Source organism: Lycium barbarum, chromosome 6 (genome assembly GCF_019175385.1).
Source record: "Lycium barbarum isolate Lr01 chromosome 6, ASM1917538v2, whole genome shotgun sequence".
NCBI lineage: Eukaryota > Viridiplantae > Streptophyta > Magnoliopsida > Solanales > Solanaceae > Lycium > Lycium barbarum.
This window is the reverse complement of record NC_083342.1, coordinates 99,499,011-99,518,584: the sequence shown is the minus strand read 5'-3', so window position 1 is coordinate 99,518,584 and position 19,574 is coordinate 99,499,011. Positions and strand designations below refer to the sequence as shown.

Here is a 19,574-nt window from a genome sequence, read left to right as displayed (position 1 = left end):
TCCAAGTTGTATGCCTGAGTGTGAAAAAAAATAAAATAGAAATAACGGGTTGTATGTCCGAGATCCCGAATGACTGAGGTTTTTTTTTTTTTTTTTTTTGTGTGCTTCTTCTTGCTTTGGAGGTCGTTTTTAGCCTTTGTTTTTCTGGGACAGTCGAATCTCTCTTCTTTTTTTTTTGGAAACTTCAGCTCAGATCTCTATCCGCGATTGCACATTTTTAGTGAGCTCAGGGAGGTTGGGCCAAGAGAGAGATAGTGCATATAAGCACTCAGAAATGGTATAGGCTTATGATGTAGTGGTCAAAGAAAAGGCTCTAGGCTCAAAGGGGAAATGCTAGGGATAATGTCATTTGGTAGGCTAGAAAGGCTCAAACGGGTCAAAGAAGGCCTACGATCCATTTCTATGCTGAGCGTTACTCATAATTTCGCCTCAACAGACATTCAGGCCAAGTTCTAGATTACAATGCAATGCAATTGAACGCTATCTAAAGCTCACCACACAATGCACATGAAACAATGAGATTGGTTTTGTTCTTGTCTTACAAGCATGCAAGAGAATTTTTCAACTGTCCCTTAAAGTGTGAATGAGAGGTACCAAAAGAATCTATAGTTTTACCACAAAGTCAGTCCTCTCCATTATATTGATTATCACTTGTTTCTTTCATATGCACAACCCTAACTATGTTGGTACCAACCAAGTCAAAGATATGAATCTAAAAAAATATTTTTGTATTTTTGTATTATTTTAATAGGGGTACCGAACCCGAGAAGGGTTGCCTACGTATCTCATCTTAGATGAGAATCAGGTGCGCGTAGTTCGTTGAAATAGGATAGAAAGAAATAAAATATTTTGTGATTTTTTTTTTTCAAAATAAAGGATTTTTTTTGAATAATAATACCGAACCCAAAAGGGCTGCCTACGTATCTCATCAAAGAAGAGAATCAGGTGTGCGTAGTTCTTGCAGATAGGATAGAAAGAAAAAAAAATTATTTTTTGTGATTTTTAAAAATAAAGAATTTTTTTTTTTGTGATTTTTTTTTAATAATGAATAATGAATACCGAACCCAAAAGGGTTGCCTACGTATCTCATCAAAGAAGAGAATCAGGTGTGCGTAGTTCTTGCAGATAGGATAGAAAGAAAAAAAAATTGTGATTTTTAAAAATAAAGAATTTTTTTTTTTGTGATTTTTTTTTAATAATGAATAATGAATACCGAACCCAAAAGGGCTGCCTACGTATCTCATCAAAGAAGAGAATCAGGTGTGCGTAGTTCTTGCAGATAGGGTATAAAATGCATGATTGAAGAAAAATATTTTACAAAATGCAGGGTTCAACACAAATCAACTAAAATAGTTAGATAAAGTGCTAAGATAGTGCAAAGCAAATAACAACAATATTTATTTAAAAACAAAAACATGTAACAAATAAGAGTATGTGAAAAATGAAAAGAATGTTCGAAATAAAGGATAAAATTCAACCTAGCTAAAAACAACTGCAAAATGGAATGTACAGTAACCTAGGAATTCTAAGAGTTGGTTTTCCTATGACACAAGGCTCCTCCAAGCGGACAACTTGGGAGTGGAAAGTCCGTGGTCGTCGACTGCACCGCCGATCGACTAAATCCACAAGATCGATCCAACTAAAAGGGTAATTTAGTAGTGCACGGCCGCGAACCGCGAAACCGCTTTAAGTGTGTGAATTTGTGTGAATTTTCCAGTAGTGGAGGAAATATGAACGGAATGCCAATTTATATAAACCGATAACACGTATGAATATTAATATAAAACCACAAAAAGATAGCAATTAAAGAGAAACAGTAAAAGCAATATGCATAATTTACAATAAAGTAAAAAATGAGTATGGTAAATAAAACTTGCTAGTAAAAAAGGCAATAATACAGTGTATGGAATTAAACACAGGTATGTACGTAAACAAATAAGGGAACAAAGGAAAGTATATACATGACGAATAAATACAGGCAAGTAAAATAAAGGAAAAATTCAAATAAAGATAACATACCTCGAATAACAAATTGAGTCCATATGGTTAGAACCTAAGTGTTCCCCAGCAGAGTCGTCATGTTGTTGCACCTCATTTTTTACCAAAGGCTAAACAAAACACAACTTATGGAGCTCTGAAATAATTAATTATGTACAGAGTCGCCACCTAGCATTTAAGGTATACTAGGGTACCTATAAATTATTAATATATGCAGCTTAACATGGTCTACGAAAATAAGTGAGATTCTAGGTAAGGGTTCAAATTATTCCGAAGGGAAGGTGTTAGGCATCCTTCAGAATCCACAAATGTGGTTCCCGGCTGGACCAATTTAACTATTCGAGGGATGTGTAAAAAGGCTTGATTATTACTTACAAAAATTAGTAGAATTTAGACTAAAGAATAACTAATATGACTATTCACATAAATAATCGTGCAATATGTATTTTTTACATATGTGATATAATAATTACTTTTTAAAAAAAAAGGTTATGTGCAACTTAGAAACTTGGGTATGTGACAAAGGTATAAAAAGAAAATGGACATGAAATTATTTTGCACTCGAAGTGAGTTAACTAATTTAACTAGTTAAGTATGTACTCCTAATCAATTAATTATGAGAGTACATTCTAAAGCCTAAATATTGAGGCAAATCACCCTATTTATTCACTTAAGTGTGCTAAGCTATTGAATTAAAACTCTAGCGAAACATGATAACTATCAGAATATTAACTACAAAAATAATAACTGTCTAATATTAATTTATCTAAAACACATAAAATTTAAATCACCTAAGCAGATCATAAATAAATACCACTAGCCTACACCCTAAAAAGTAAAGTTTCACTATATTTTATGCTTGCATAATTTAAGAATGTAAAATATATATATATATATATATATATACATATATATTTAAGAAGCTATTTGAACTTCTTTGAGTGCCATCTTCCAAAAAATAACTTCAGATACCTGCATGAGACTTAATAAAAAATGTTAGTAAGAAAATAAATAATTATCGGATGAATTAAAAAATAATAAATAAACTTAAAATAAAAATCCGTCTTTGTACATGGAAAGCCTTGGAAATCGACGGAAATTTCTTCATCGGCCATGGTGTGAAACAATGCAGCACAACAACACACAATATCAACAAGCAAGAAAACCTGCTTCCATGTGTGTGAATTTTCACCAAAAAGGCAAGTTTCATCAATCACAACCTGAGCATGATTGGGCACGACTTGCAAAGGAATAACAATCATCAAAACCTTCTTTTCTTTATCTTGCAAGTAAGGCTTCAAGAATGACCAACCAGTTCCAATCAAAACTATCAAAGTGAACAAATTAATACCCCTCAAGAAGCTAAATATATAAAACAAAACGTCCCAACCATGAGCAGTACCAGTCTTCTTAATATACGATTTATCCTCAGCCTCACACAGCAAATTCAATACTTTCAAGATCACAACAGCAAGCATAAAGAAATGAATCCCATAAACAAATAACCTTTTCTTGTAAAATGCAAAAACCCATAAAACCCCTATTAAAACATACACTACAAGAAACAAATAATAAATCACTGGAAGAGCAGTCTTGCCTGCAGACAGAAAATAAAGATTCCCACTTTCGGGTTATAATTATACATAACCGAATGAACATTCATTGAAACTTCCAAATTAGGCATGCAATTAGCAAAAACAAGAGTGAATTGATTCGCTTCACCGACACTAAAAGAAGTATTGAATTGTTTCACAGATGGTTGTTCAAGAACGTGTTGCCAAGCTTCACGTGTAACAAGGGAAAATCCAATTCAGATGGAATGGGTTCGGGTCCAGATTTCGAGTGGGATAAGGTGATGTCGGTTACAGTGAGGTTAAGACGACCGAAATGGGTGAACCCGAATTCATCAAAGGGGATTGTAGAACGTGAATCGGATTGGATCTCTGCTAATGCGGTGGTAATTAAGACAGTAAAGACTATAGAGAAAAGAGAACAATTGAACAGAGCAACCTTGTTTAGTACTACAAGAAAAATGTATTGCGGGTTTTGGGGTTTTTATGGATTGATAAGAAATGTGAGGTGAAGTGTAAGGTTTGCTTGTTGGTTATGATGGTTGACTGAGAGGTGTGGCGGAGGTTCGCCGGAGCTCGGGTGGCGGCAGGAAAGAAAGGTGTGAGGAGAGGGAAATGTTTAGGGTTTTTGTTAGGAGAGAAGAACAGCCAAATCTGAAAATTAGGGTGTGTTTGTGCAAATATGTGTTGGATTTCCAATCATTAAATTAATCCCCCCTTTTTCTTATAATATAAACAAACACCCCTTTTTATGCTCAAAAATAATGAAACCATACCCCTTTGTCCCCAACACATCACCTCAATCAACCTTTTTTTAAAAAAAAGTGATAAGACCTTTACTTGATCGAATTCTTGCTCCGCGTTTAAAAATTAATTGCTCCAATTTTTTCTACACTGTCGGACTGCACTAAAATATAATTAATTAATACATGTATAAATAATAACGTAAGTATAAAATATAAATATTAATGTGGAAGATATGAAAATGTATTGCTATAAAATTAAGAAACAATTTAATTGCACGAAAATGGTAATATTGTGCTATACATGTGCAAAATAATGGTTCTTGAAAAAAAAATGACAATAAATTGAGAAAATTCCTAAAATAAGGATAATCATCAATAAATTGTTGAAAAAAATGTAAAAATGTGTAAAAAATGTATTTCGTGCTCTTTAACGAATCAGGGCCCCCCAAAACGTTAATTTTAAGCACGTCGAGCCAAAATTAGGTGTCAACACCTGGTCCACAGAGTGTTTGTCAAATCATCAAAACACAAGATAGCATATCTTATCAAAGCCCTTCAACTCGACTCTTAGATAAAATTGTTGGCTTAAACATGCTTGCATTGAATTCGTGTCATTGTTTGCTAAGTAGAGGGTCAATGTGGATCCATCTTGAACCATGAGGGTATCATGTATGGTGAGTAATTTTTGTATATATTCCATGTCTCATATTGATGTCTAGAACTTGCACGATATGTTGACAAAGTGAAACTAGGTGTGTTAAGTTAGGAGATGATATAGGCATTTCTTTGTTAGCCATAATTTTTGACCATCTATTTGCCTATCCATATGTGATATTCTTTGTTAACCCCTTTTGAGCCTTTAGCCTATTTTCTGTGATAACCACATTTTTTGCCATCCCTTTTGTTGGCATAACTTGTGATATTTGGTCCTGAACACCTAAAGCCCTTTAAAAATCTAGTGCTTGAAAGTAAATGGGAAGTAGATATAAAGGGAAGTTAAGGTAGAAACTATAAAAATAAGGTAAAGGGTGCACTTGTTGAATATAGTTAGTGTATGTTGTTAGTAGGGAGCGAAAAAAAAAATTGTGTTCTGCCTAAAAAAGATAAACAATAAAAACTTGCTCCTAACTAGTGACGTACGAAGAAAATAAAGAGAGTGCTTAATGATAAAGGGGGACATAAGGTGAAGTGAACAAACGGGTTGAAGTGTTAACAAAACAATGGAAAGCACATAATAATGATAAAGTGTATGTCTTAAAGTGCTTCGGCATGTTAGTCACTATTTACCCAAATAATTCCTACCCATCCCTTAGCCGACATTACAACCATAAAAGTCCAATTTGATCATATGCTTGATATTCTTTTGTTAATAGAGTATAACATTAAGGGCAAGCTTATGGTATGTCGTATGAGCATGTGAATTTTGTTGTTGAGAGTGAGAGTAACTCTTTCTATTTATTGCCCGTGTTTTGTGTTGATTGAAAAAATTTGGGCAACTCTATTTGTGGTAAGGGTACATAAATTGGTAAGAGATTTGTGATACGTTTGATTTCTTTGCTAGGCGGCATGATCGTTTTTGCCTAAATTCATATAAGTGAGTCAGTTTTAGAGGTTAGGATGTTTTGAAGTAGTTGTTGGCACGTTTGAAATTGATGTTGTGCTTGAGATTATTGCTCGTATATGTTTAAATAGCCTTGGTGACCTTATTCCGATGCAGACCTGTTCAATTTGGTAATGTTCAGCGAATCGTAAGTGAAGTTGGTGTGTTGAGTGTTGTTTCGAGGACAAATAAAGGTTTAAGTGTGGAGTGGTGATGTTAGATGTATTTATATGCCTAACAGCCGTATTTACCCATGTTTTATCTTGTTTAAAGAACAAATTAAGCTAAATATGCCTAACTACTTATTAAGCTTGCATTATGAACTAATACATGTGTGCTTGTTGCATTTAGGTACTTTACGAGAAAAACGTGTTGATTGGTAAGAAAATGAAATTGCACGCGAAATTGGCTAAGGAAGACGGGGCATGAAGACCTCGCTGAGCTAAGTGAAAGCGAGGGAACACCTCGCCCCCAGCCTCGCTCAGCGAGGTGAGCTGATCAAATTGAGAGTGTTCCAGGAATTTGTCTAAGTGTAGAATGGGCAGAGGACCTCGCCGAACCAAAGCCATAGTGAGGCACAAGCTCTCTTTACACCTCGCTCAGCGAGGTGTTGTGACCAAAAGGGAAAATCAAGTGAAAAAAGTGTAAGGACAAAATAGACCCTTTTACCTCGCTGAACAAAGGCAGGGTGAGGACACACCTCGCTACAAGGCTCGCTCAGCGAGCTAGGAGTGCCGACGGGAATATTTTCTAAGTCCTAATCCGTTTAGACGAGCATAGAAGGATTATTTCTCAGCACTATAAAAGACCCTTTGCACGATTTTTAGATAACTTTTGACCTAGAGAGAGCTAGGAACCATCGTAAAGGTCAGAAATTATTGGGTCCTCTTCTTCTCCTTACTACTACTTTATATATATATTCTTTAGATGATTTATTTTTCTTTCTCAATGTCTATGTGGAGCTAAACTTCTCGTTCTAGGGTTGTGGTGTAACCAAGAATATTGACGTTTGACAAGTATTTTTATCTTATTAGTTTATTCACATATGATTGTTTCTTTACTTTTGTTCTTAATTGCTTGATTATCTGCGCAACAGTGGAGTTCTATTTACTATTTAATACACGTGCTTGGGAGAGACGTTTTTAGATTAGAGAAGAAGTAAGGAGAGTGTGATCTGATTATCCCTACAGCTAGGCTTGGATTTGTGGCTAGGATAGGAGTATACGTAGTCGCCGCATTCAATTAAATATTGTGGACGAATTACATTCTTAACAGGTCAATTCCATAGGAATATATGTGGCGAACTGTATTGAATCGACGAGCAGTAGTTCGGGAGAATACTATGAGATTAATAATACGGTTAATTAGCAATCGTGAATAAAACTGCAAGGGTGAGATACTTGAATGACTCAATACGATTGGTGAACCAACAACAACCCTGGAACATTCATCTCATTGATAATATAAGCACACGCTCTTTCTTGGTTGAAGTTCATTATTTCTTTTCTTTTATTTTTAGTTAGTTTATAATTACAACCTTCAGATTTCATCTCTTGTATAGACAATTCGGGTCATTTAATTTAGTTGACGGTTAATCATAAGTCCCTGTGGGTTCGACATCCGATCTCTAAAATCACTATATTATTTGTACGACCACGTATACTTACGCGTGTGTGTTGGGAGTAGCAGATTTCATCAATGACTTATGGTGGAAGGACAAACGAACAGTTATCAAACAATCCGTTGTTATTCTAATATCACACACCTCCAACAACTCCAACATACCCAATGAAATCCCACAGTGTGGGGTCTGGGGAGGGTAAAATGTACGCAGACCTTACCCCCATCTCGGAAGATAGAGAGACTGTTTTCGGATTTCTAATATCACACACCCTTTTGTCTTATCACACCCTTTTGTCTAAATCACTCTTAGCAATAGGACCTTGAATAAGCGATCTAATTAAGTTTTAGACAAGGGGAATCGAGTTGAAATCCCAGATGTTAATAAGGTTACCATTAGCTACCATCCATTTGACTCCTTTGCTACAGGTACGTTTTTTAATGAAATAACCATAATGAAGGTCTTATCTTCCAATCACTTGACCTAGAGTATGACATTTTTTTGCAAAACAATGTAATGACTTTTTTTGCAAAACAATGTAATTATTGTAATGTTGTAATATTAATAACTTTTACTGTGCACTATCACTTGACCTAGATTATGACATTTTGTGCAAAATAATAGAGTTTCGCGTAATGCGGTAATACTAATAACTCTCACTTTGCATTCTTCGGTAACTTTGTCTCATCTCGACGAACTTGGAGAGTTTGAATGTGTATAAATATGTTTCTATTCTAAATAAGATAGATAACTTTTTTTTAGTCTCATTTACGTAGCATAAGTTATGCAATATTTCAAATTGAAAATAAAATGTTATTAGAAAATTTTGAGTCCGGAGCCAAAATGGCATATTTTTACAGCAATTAGACCAAAATAGACTGTCTTTTTTTTTTATACCCAAATGGGTCATTCAACGAAATACCCCAGTTACTGTTCATAGCAGCAACTCTTTTTTTTTTTTTTTTTTTTTTTTTTTTTGCTATTTCGTGGATTGTTCCACGAAATAGCTTTTTATTTAATTTTTTTTTGCATTTCGTGGAACAATCCACGAAATAGCTTTTTTTTTTTTTTTTTTTTTAATTTCGTGAAAAAAATGATTTTTTTTTTACATATCATGACACAATCCACGAAATAGATGTTTTTTTATTTTATTTCGTGAATGAAAAAAGAAATAGGAAATTATAATTTTTTTTTTGTTTTTGCATTTCGTGTATTAAAAAACGAAATAGGATAAATTTTTTTCTAATTTCGTTCGTATAAAAAGGAAATTGGAAAAAAAAAATATATATATATATATATATATATTATTTCGTGTATTAATGAAGGAAATTGATTTGTTTTTTTATTTTTTTTGCATTTCGTAATCTAATGAACGAAATAGGTTTTTTTTTTGTATTTAGTGAATAAAAAAACGAAATAGGAAATTATTTACATATATATATATATATTTTGCATTTCGTGTATTAAAAAACGAAATAGGAAAATAATTTTATTTTCATTTCGTTTATATAAAAATGAAATAGGAATATATATATATATATATATATATATATATATATATATATATATATATATATATATATATATATTTCATTCATGTACCAATGAAATATTTTGTGGATTGTTCCACGAAATGCAAAAAAAAAAAAAAAAACAGTTTTATTTATATTAACGAAACTGTTTTATTTTTTAATTTAAAACTGTTTTTTTTTATTTTTTATTTTGCATTTCGTGGAACAATCCACGAAATATAAAAAAAAAACAGTTTTTTTATATATTTTTGAAATTGATCTTATATATATATATATATATATTCCAAATTGATTAAAAGCCATTTTTTTAAAATATATTTTTCAAAAAACTTAGTGTTTAACTGTAAGGTTATTTTAGTCAACTTTATATATCGAGAAAATTAGTCATCTTTATTTTCAAAAATTGAAACCGCAGAAGTGAAATTGACATTCACAGATACATTATCCCTGGATTTTTACGTTGAAATCTATTGCGTATCATCATCTTATAAGTAAATAAAACTGAAAATTTCATGCCAATTTGGGGAAAAATTGAAATTGAATGTGATAAAAGACGTTTTTTTAAAAATCGGCTCGGCCAAACCGCCTTGCGGTAGTTTGTGTGCATAGATATCGGAAAAATACCCAAAATCAAAAAAGCAATCGCGTAAATCGGACGTCCGAGCGCAAAGTTATGACCATCTAAAGTTTGACGACTTTACAACTAGTTTTTCTCCCTATATTTTTTAGAATTATATTTATATTTAAAATAAAGTTATGTCTTGACTTTACAACTATTTTTTTTTTCGTTTATTAAAAAATGAAATAAGATTTTTTTTTATTTCGTGAATATATAAATGTTTTTATAAATGAAACACAAATATATATATATATATATATATATATATATATATATATATATATATATATATATATATATATATATATTCATCCTATTTCATTGGTACATGAATGATATATATATTCCTATTTTTTATTTTCCTATTTCGTTTTTTAATACACGAAATGCAAAATATATATATATATATATATATATATGTATATAATTTCCTATTTCGTTTTTTTATTCACTAAATACAAAAAAAAAAAAAAACCTATTTCGTTCATTAGATTACGAAATGCAAAAAAAATAAAAAAAAAACAAATCAATTTCCTTCATTAATACACGAAATAATATATATATATATATATATATATATATATATATATATATATATATATATATTCCAATTTCCTTTTTATACGAACGAAATTAGAAAAATTTTTATCCTATTTCGTTTTTTAATACACGAAATGCAAAAACAAAAAAAAAATTATAATTTCCTATTTCTTTTTTTATTCACGAAATAAAATAAAAAACATCTATTTCGTGGATTGTGTCATGATATGTAAAAAAAAATCATTTTTTTCACGAAATAAAAAAAAAAAAAAAAAAAAAAGCTATTTCGTGGATTGTTCCACGAAATGCAAAAAAAAATTAAAAAAAAAGCTATTTCGTGGAACAATCCACGAAATAGCAAAAAAAAAAAAAAAAAAAAAAAAGAGTTGCTGCTATGAACAGTAACTGGGGTATTTCGTTGAATGATCAACGAAATACCCATTTGGGTATAAAAAAAAAAAGACAGCTTATTTTGGTCTAATTGCTGTAAAAATATGCCATTTTGGCTCCGGACTCAGAAAATTTTCGTTCATTATCTAATCAAGTGCATTCAACCAAATGAAAAGTACAAACAAAAGATACATATTATATAGACAACATAAAACTCAGAATTAAAATAATTCTCTATATAGACCATCAAGATACATGCTCTCTATTCGAGTGCATTTAACGAAACGAAAAGTACAAATAAGAATCTATATATTATTATATAGACAAATGAAAACTCAAATTTAAATAATTCTCTTATTAGCACGACCAAGATACATTATGGACATTACGTGGAAGAAAAAAACACGTGGTAAATTGACAAATAAAGTAAATTAATCAATTTGTAAGGAATTTTTATAATATAAAGACTAAAATTAGCGATGTTCAATTCATATAACCAACTCAACTGATTTTAGAAAATACTGTATTATTTTGATTCAGACTCCACGGAGGAGGATTAATTTAGTTGGTAAGCATGCATTCTCGTCGGCCCCAAAAAGGATAAAAGTAAATGCCATTAAAGCGTAATACTGTTTTATTATTTTTAAAATAAAAGCTAATCAAAATAAATAGTGATGATCAGCTGTCGTTTTGCATGCTTTCTTTTGCACCATTCTTGAAGCTTTACTGTCAGTTTCAGTACTTTTCTTTAGCTATTTCACTACATTTTTATTGAAAAAAATCGCTAATCCTACATCTCTTCTTGTTTTAAAATAGTGGCAAAATGTTTTCCTCACAGATGCCTGAGAAATCTGCAAATTTTGGGTGGGTTATGAGGTTTAATAACCCCAAGGTTCAATGGTGGTTTAAGCTATTGACAATGTGTGTTTTTCTAGGAATCTTGATTTTGTGGGAGATTGATAGTGTCAGCATGGGTAGTTTTAAGGTGAATAGTTCAGGAAAGTTTAGTCCTACCTTTAAAGATTTCAGCTTTACCAATATTATCCAATATTACCAGTATTGGGTAAATACTTACCAGAAACTCAACCAAGATTTTGCCCGAAAAAATCTGGCTCCTAATAAAGTCGAACGAAAACCAATTAATTTGACTGAAAATCAAGGTAATGCCCATGATTTCAGCCTTGAAATGGTGACAAATTTGTCCCATAAGGAACTAGTAAGGGTAGAGGTTTCAAGACCAAGAGTTCTTATGTGGATTTCTGCTGAATTAGAGGCAAACTATTCATCAAATCTGCTTACTAATTGGTTGGCTGCTGGAGGTGAGCCGTGTAGGGATTCAAGAACAGTGGATATAAAAATCCCTGCTTTGGATGGTCGTGAGAATATTGAGTTGTCAACTGGGGATATTCATGAGTTTGTTTTCCTTGCATTGGATGATTCTGGGAAACCCCACTGTTTGGGTGGTGATTATTTTGAAACTGATATTGCTGGTGAAACATGGAAGTCTAGGCCTCCTATTAAAGATTTTGGCAATGGTACTTACCGGTTTTCCCTGCAAGTCCACCCTGATTTTTCTGGGGATTACAATCTCACAATCATCCTACTATTTAGACGTTACGAAGGCTTGAAGTTTTCACCTGAAAGATTTGCATTTGACAAGGTTTTGCGCGTGATCCCAGTCAAATTCTCCAAGTCCTCCGTTAAATTACCTGTAATATCTCAATGCAAGAAATCAGATCTTGTTAGAGATGTGTGGTCTGGTCGATGGACTCGTCATACCAAGAACGATAGCTGTCTAATTAGCAATTATGGGCGATACAGATGCCAAGAACCAAATTTTCCATGCCAAAAGCCATGGTGTGATGGTCCACTGGGGTCCTTGGACAGCAATGGTTGGGTATATTCAACACATTGTTCTTTCAAAATGTTCTCAAGTGAAGAAGCATGGAATTGTTTGAAGGGTCGCTGGGTTTTCTGGTGGGGGGATTCGAATCACTGTGACACAGTGAGAAACATCCTTAATTTCATTTTAGATGTACATGATATAAACTGGGTTCCAAGAAGAGTTGATTTGAACATCAGCAACCCAAGGAATCCATCACAAACAGTTCGATTTACTAACATTTTCAATGGGCATCCTAATGAGACAGGCAAAAATCAAGGCTTAAATTCATTGAGGGATGCTGACTATAGAGAGCTTTTGAAAGGGTACTTCTCGGGACATGTTGTTCCAGACACTATAATCATGAATTCGGGCTTACATGATGGACTGCATTGGTCTAATATTAGGTGTTTCATTGAAGGCGCTGACTATGCTGCATCATTCTGGGCTGAGGTATTTAATGGGTTAAGGCAGAGAGGTTTGAGACCACCCGAAGTCATATATAGAACGACAGTAACCACGGGAGGATATGCTAGACGATTAGCATTCAATCCAAATAAAATGGAGGCCTTCAACGGGGTAGTCTTGGATAAGTTTAGGGCATATGGTTTAGTTGATCGTGTCATTGATGATTTCGACATGACTTATCCGTGGCACTATGACAACCGATGCAATGACGGGGTGCATTATGGTCGTGCTCCCGCCAAGCTTAAGTGGATGGATGGCCAGATTGGGCACCAGTACTTTGTGGACCTTATGCTTGGTCATGTGTTGCTCAATGCATTATGTGCAAGATAGAAGGTGGCTAGTGGTGATGCTAAGCGTGCGCATTGTCTCTGCTTTTGGCTGGGAAATTTGCAAGTACCGTTTGAGATGAAGCCAACTTCAAGCAATGGTGCATTTCAAGTTGGGCTGATAGATTTTCGCAAGAGGAAGACTAGGCTTGAACAAGTTTGGTGATATTTTTGCATTTTATGTCATTATATTTTCTGAAATTTCTTCCACGCTGTAGGTCATATATTGGATCTAGTGCAAATACTAAAGGCTGTATAGGGCTCTTCCTGTGCCTTTTGAAGTAAAGGACTTAAAACACATTATTTAACAAGTACAAAAGGTTTATGCTCCCTATTGCGCTTGAAAAGTTCCAATTACTCTTTCAGTATTCTCTTTAATCTATTATCACGTTGTTGTTTCTTTTGGTGTGTTCTACTATGTGCCTTCACTTCTCTCTTTTCGCTTCAAGTCTTGGGACCTTGTGATATTTTGGGATTTTCGCTTTTTTAGAACAGTTCTTGTACTATTTATTGTGTTGTGTACAATGGGGTGGTGCACCCTGGCCTTGTTTAACGGAAGGATTTCTTATGCCTGGAACGATAGAATGAATCATAGCACGACTCTCTATGCGTTGCAGGGTGTGCGAGATGTTGTTGTGGAATTGCTACACTCTTTAGTTATTGTACATGCTGAGGTAAATTCTCCAATAGTTTTCTCCGATATTCTTGCTCTCTCATTTATTTTTGGTGGATGGAGGCTTTTATTGATTGAACTGGTATACAGTTCAAAGTTTTGAATCTCAAATCCCTATCTTTACATGGTTGCTTTCTATCAAAACTACTTCCGGCATTTTTGTTTCGATAACCGTGGTGTCCGACTCAGCTTGCGTGCACCTCGACTAATTCCATGGGATATCTGTCACCTCCCACCCGCAACAGGTACTAGGTAATTCTGTCCACCAAGGCTAGAACAAACGGGAAGAATCACCTAATGTTTCTTGGTCTAACTTTCTAACTTAAGTTTTTTTTTCATTACAAGTCTTTGCTTGTTGTAAGCCTCTACTAGATACACTTGCTATTCTTGTTGTAGGCCTAATAGAGACAAATTACAAATTGGTTCCTTAGTTTTCTTTCTTTGGATCTTGCTTTAGATTCCATGTTCTGAATTAAATTCTTGTTCTTTATCTCTAGTTTATTCGATTACCAAAAAGTTGATAGAATAAAACAGGGAATTGAAATGGAGAGGTTATTCATCCTATTTTGCTTTTGATATTAAGTGTTCTTAAAAATAACCAATGGTATTAATTAGGGTACAGTTTATTGGAGAGAGATAAGGGTAAAGTAGTAAATATACACTTTTTATTTATGATTCCTTATTGGGCGTAAAAAATGACAATGTGACAACTAATATGAAACGGAGAGAGTACGATGCATCATTTTTTATTTTGATGTAGAAACAGAAACAATTTATGGCGAGATGAATATAATCCTGAATAAATCTATGGAACAAAATAAAGAAGTTTCATTTCGAAAGGATTATCATACATTTAATCAATGATTTTCTGGAAAAAAAAATTGATATTTTTACATGAGCAATTCTAACTCTAGATACATTTTAAAATTTTGTAGTTAATTTATCTTGTTGTAAGTTTCGATAATAAGGTTCCACCTTTTCTCACTATTTCTAAGCAATTGTAATGATTGAATTAAGTAGTAATCTTGAGATTCTTGAATATTTTCCACTTTTGGACCCCTACCTCGTTGAGCGCGGCCCAAGGTGAGCCCTTGCGTCACTTTGGGGAGAGCTCGGCGAGCTCCCCTGTCACTTTTACACTCAGTCGACAGCGTACAGTAAAATGGGTATAACTCCTAGCACAGAGCTTTGTTCGGGATCCACAATATACCGTTGGAAAGCTATTTCAAAGAGCTACAACTTTCATGTTTTAAGTTTTCTCAAATTATCAACGGATTTTCCTGTAATTGGGATGGAACGCAGACATATTGAAAACTTAGTCGATTCTACCGAATCTTAAGCACCTCTCTATTAGCCATTTTGAGACGATCATATCTCCTTGCTCCGAACTCCAGTTGGCCTGGTCCTTATATGCTTGAAAAGGTATTTCTACGTACTACAACTTTCATTAGGAACCTTTTCCAAATTCTCAATGCATCAAGGGGTTATGGGTGCCGGAAGTAGGCTTGTCAACCACTTTCGTAATACGTACAAACTTTCAAATTTTCTGCTATAACTCTAACAATACGAGTCTAACCTTAGTTTTAAGATACGGGATGTAACATTATATCCCCATTGGAATCGTTCTTCCTTGAATGATGGGTCATGGTTAAGAACATCGCTGGACATGGCTTGAATACATGAACGTGAAGAAAACATGACATAAGTCATAGGTATTGAGCTGACATGACATGATTACATATAAACATGAATACTGAAGCATGAGACATGACTACTTAATACATGAACATGAACGTGAAACATGGGACATGAATATGTAAGGGACATGACATAGATATGGAAGTTAGTTACCTTGAGCATTCTCTACTAGATCCTCAAACAAGTACGGATACTTGGATTTCATATCTTCTTCGGCTTCCCATGTAGCCTCCATAACTTTCTGACTTCCCCATAAAACTTTAACTGAGGAAACCTCCTTAGCTCTCAACTTGCAAACCAGACGATCAAGAATGGCTACGAGAATCTCCTCATGGGTCAAACCATCCTTAACTGCAATAGTATCAACAGGAACAACCAAAGACGGGTCGCCCACATACTTCCTCAACATAGATACATGAAACACTAGGTGTACAGCCGCCAAATCTTGTGGCAACTCAAGTTCTTAAGCTACTTGACCAATCCTCCACAGGATTCTAAGCTTCCCTTTCTTGTCAAAATCTCCTCACAACTTTCCTAGATGAAATCTTTAAAAACACCCAATCATCAACTTGAAACTCTAAGTCCCTTCTCCTCTCAATGGTATAGGACTTCTGGAGACTCTGAGCCATTCTCAAATGCCCTTGGATCAACTTGACTTTTTCCATAGCCTGATAGACCAAATCTGGCCCTAACAACCTCAACCTCCTACCAGCTAACTAGAGCACAACACAAACTGCAAAAGGCATCATAACATGCATGATATGGCATAATAGGGTACTGGAGCATGAACGTGGCTAACATGAATACTGGATTGATATGAATACGTGAATGATAATTTTCATGAATTTCGGTCTGACATGAACACATAGGTACTGAAGAGAAAGAATACATGGATATTATACACTAGATTTGAGAAGAATTCGTAGGCACGAATGACATTAGTATTAGAACATTAGCATAGACATGGCACGATTGCATGGACGTGAGGAGCATGACATGGAACATGAATACATAAATACTGACTGACGTGGATACATGAGTACTGAACTGACATGAGATCTGAATGCGTGAAAACATGGATATCATAACATGAAACCTCAATGTTGAAAAACATAAATGTTATGTTACGGCAGGAGATTTGTATGCTGAGCAGAGATGGGATCCGAACACTTAGAGGTTTGATATCACTACGATAGACATATTAGGTAGGAGTACTACTTGGTCTTTGAACGTAAGCGCAACTCGGTGCGAATGAGACAGACTTGAGTTATATAACAGAAATATGATCCTAACATATAGCATGAGCTCTATCGTGGGCATGGCATGAATACGTTGAATCTGCGTAGAATACTTTTGATATGAGTACCATAGAGTACCTAAAAGGCTCTCACTTTCAAATTAGAACATACCTTACTTTGAATCTTACCTTGTTCTCTCTGAAACATAGCTATTAATACCTTGGATCATCTTGATTATTATCGTGGGAGGATCATGAATGATTGAAGGAAAATGAATTATAGGTACGAATCATATGGGACACTTCGTTTTAAAAGCATAGACATGACATGGGTACAAAAAACACGATGGATACATGAGATATGGATACAATTTTTTTTTTTTTTTTTTTTTTTTTTTTGCTTTAGACATGAGCACAACCTGATATGCAAAACATGAAAGAACACTTCTTTTGCATAGACCATTATCGTGATGGATTCTTCATTCTTGAATCATATTCATGGAGTGTAAAATGCTAACACGGGCACGATATAGTACGTAAGGTATGAGTAGAGTACTTCTGGGCCTAAGTACCACCTAGTACATGAATTACTCCAGGATTGGGAACGTAACATTACCTCAAACTTTTATTTCTCGACGCTTATTAATATCAGGAACACATGATATACTTTGGTAACTTATCGTACTATCTCCCCCTTAGTTTAAAAGCTGACATTTTAAGCCTAAGGATTCCTTAAGTTTAGCAATAAGTTGTTATCTGATCATTATGTTGGTTCTTCTTAACTGGTTTTCTTCTACCACTGACACTGTAATTCGAGTTTAACTTTAACTCATTAGGCTTTAACACGCACTTGGTGTACTCCAACTGTTACCCACTTACTAGCGTTAACCTGACCAAAGATACCAAATCGTACTTCTACTAGCCCTGATGGAATTGGTAATTCACTACATCTACTCACGACTTACTATTTTCTACTAACCACCTGCTAATCATCATGTTCTATTGTTCTGTTTTGAATAACTAGCGTAAAGCATACGGTTATTTCTAACTTCCCTCATCCTCCGACCTATTCTGCGATCGCATACTATCTTTTCTGACTATCGTCATGGATTAATCTTAGGACAATCACGTCTTTCTTAAATAAAATATTAAAATACCTAACCTCAAGCTTTCTATACACTTTAAAATCATGTCAAACTATACACATCTGGGGTAAACACTTATCACACGACCTGAGAGGGAACTATCAGCTATTCTTATCTCACAGTAATACCTACTTGTTGTAGTAACTTACTAACATAGTACATTCTAGTTCTAACCTGATTAAACTTGAACCAACTGAAATCACCTCCTCCGCAACATCAAACTTGTTTGACTCCTATGATTTTTTTTTTGGCCATTAGGCCCTTTTCTGTCCAATTATCGCGAGCAGTTTATGCCTGTTGCGGCCAACTTCATAACCTATTATTCCTTAGGGTCTCAAATCTGATCTATCATCCTCATACTTGTGGATCCATGGCCAAAATCAAAATAAACTTATTCCCTAAGGTGTAGAACATACATATATATATATATATATATATATATATATATATATATATTACCGTGCCGAAACCTATCCTTCAGAGGGTACTAACATTAGGTAAATTACTTCACGCGTTATTTGGCTAGTCTTGGGTCTTAATTCGGACTTCAAATATGGGGAGACTTCGCTGTAGTAGTCATTACCTACACTTTCTCTTTGCACCCATAGGAATCATTGTATACTCACATGCCACAAAAAAAAATCTAGATACACTGAAAACTGATGATCTGATAGCCAAATAACTGAATATTGGCTACTGAATAACCATAACCCTGCTAACTGCAAGACTGTATAACTGATAACTGAGGTGAACCAATAACTATAAAACGTGATATTGCCTCGGTCCTTTGTGATAAGGGTTACGTTCTGGTCTATAATGACTATGAATTTTGTCCCACTCTCAATATCCTCTCAACTTTCATCTATCACTAATATGCACCACCCGATGGGTAATCATCCTCACTTGGACCTTTGATTTCCTGCTCGTCGCTTGTGCATTCGATAGGAAGAGAATATAACTATTCTAAGCTTCGTGGCACGAGTTAGGAAAGTTTCTGAATGAATGGCTCAAATTGCAGGATCTAGAGTATGAAAGAAGTGAGACAATCCTGAATGTATTGGTAGTTAACCATTTATATGCGTGGCTAGCACATACATATAAAGGAAACTCCACTAGAAACGGTTTCATAGACTCCCTAAGACACTTGAACCTAGGCTTTGATACCAAGCTTTGTCACGCCCCGAACCATAGCCTGGGCGTAACACGACACTCGGTGCCTTACTGCATCTGACCGAGCGAACCACATGGCTTGTTGAATCATCATGAGACATAACATGAGCTGAATATGACATAAAACATGATGAGCGTTAATAAACATGAGATTTCAAAATATCAAATAAAAATACTTGTTTAAAACATGAATGCGGATTTTCATAAATGCTGAGCCAAAGATGGCTAAACGACTCTGATTATCTGACACAACATGACTGACTGACTAGTCTATGAAACCTCTAACATGAGTCTGAACTGCTAAACATAACTGTTAGGACAAGGCCCCAGCATACCTTAAATTCATAACTAACATAAA

At 34.3% G+C, this 19,574-nt stretch overlaps 1 protein-coding gene and 1 pseudogene across 1 annotated transcript; one reads left to right on the top strand and one right to left on the bottom strand.

Moving 5' to 3' along the window:
• Positions 1 to 2,913: 2,913 nt before the first annotated feature.
• LOC132644253 (protein CANDIDATE G-PROTEIN COUPLED RECEPTOR 7-like) lies at positions 2,914 to 3,808 on the bottom strand (annotated as a pseudogene).
• A 7,484-nt stretch (positions 3,809 to 11,292) lies between these two features.
• Positions 11,293 to 13,683, top strand: LOC132599852 (uncharacterized). The gene has a single exon (XM_060313033.1). It carries the CDS (start codon positions 11,441 to 11,443, stop codon positions 13,295 to 13,297), a length of 1,857 nt encoding a protein of 618 aa, XP_060169016.1. The 5' UTR covers positions 11,293 to 11,440; the 3' UTR covers positions 13,298 to 13,683.
• The last annotated feature ends 5,891 nt before the right edge of the window (positions 13,684 to 19,574 follow it).

What these genes read in the sequence shown, in the direction of transcription:
- LOC132599852 (XM_060313033.1), top strand. Translation starts at nt 11,441, where the DNA reads ATGTTTTCCTCACAGATGCCTGAGAAATCTGCAAATTTTGGGTGGGTT.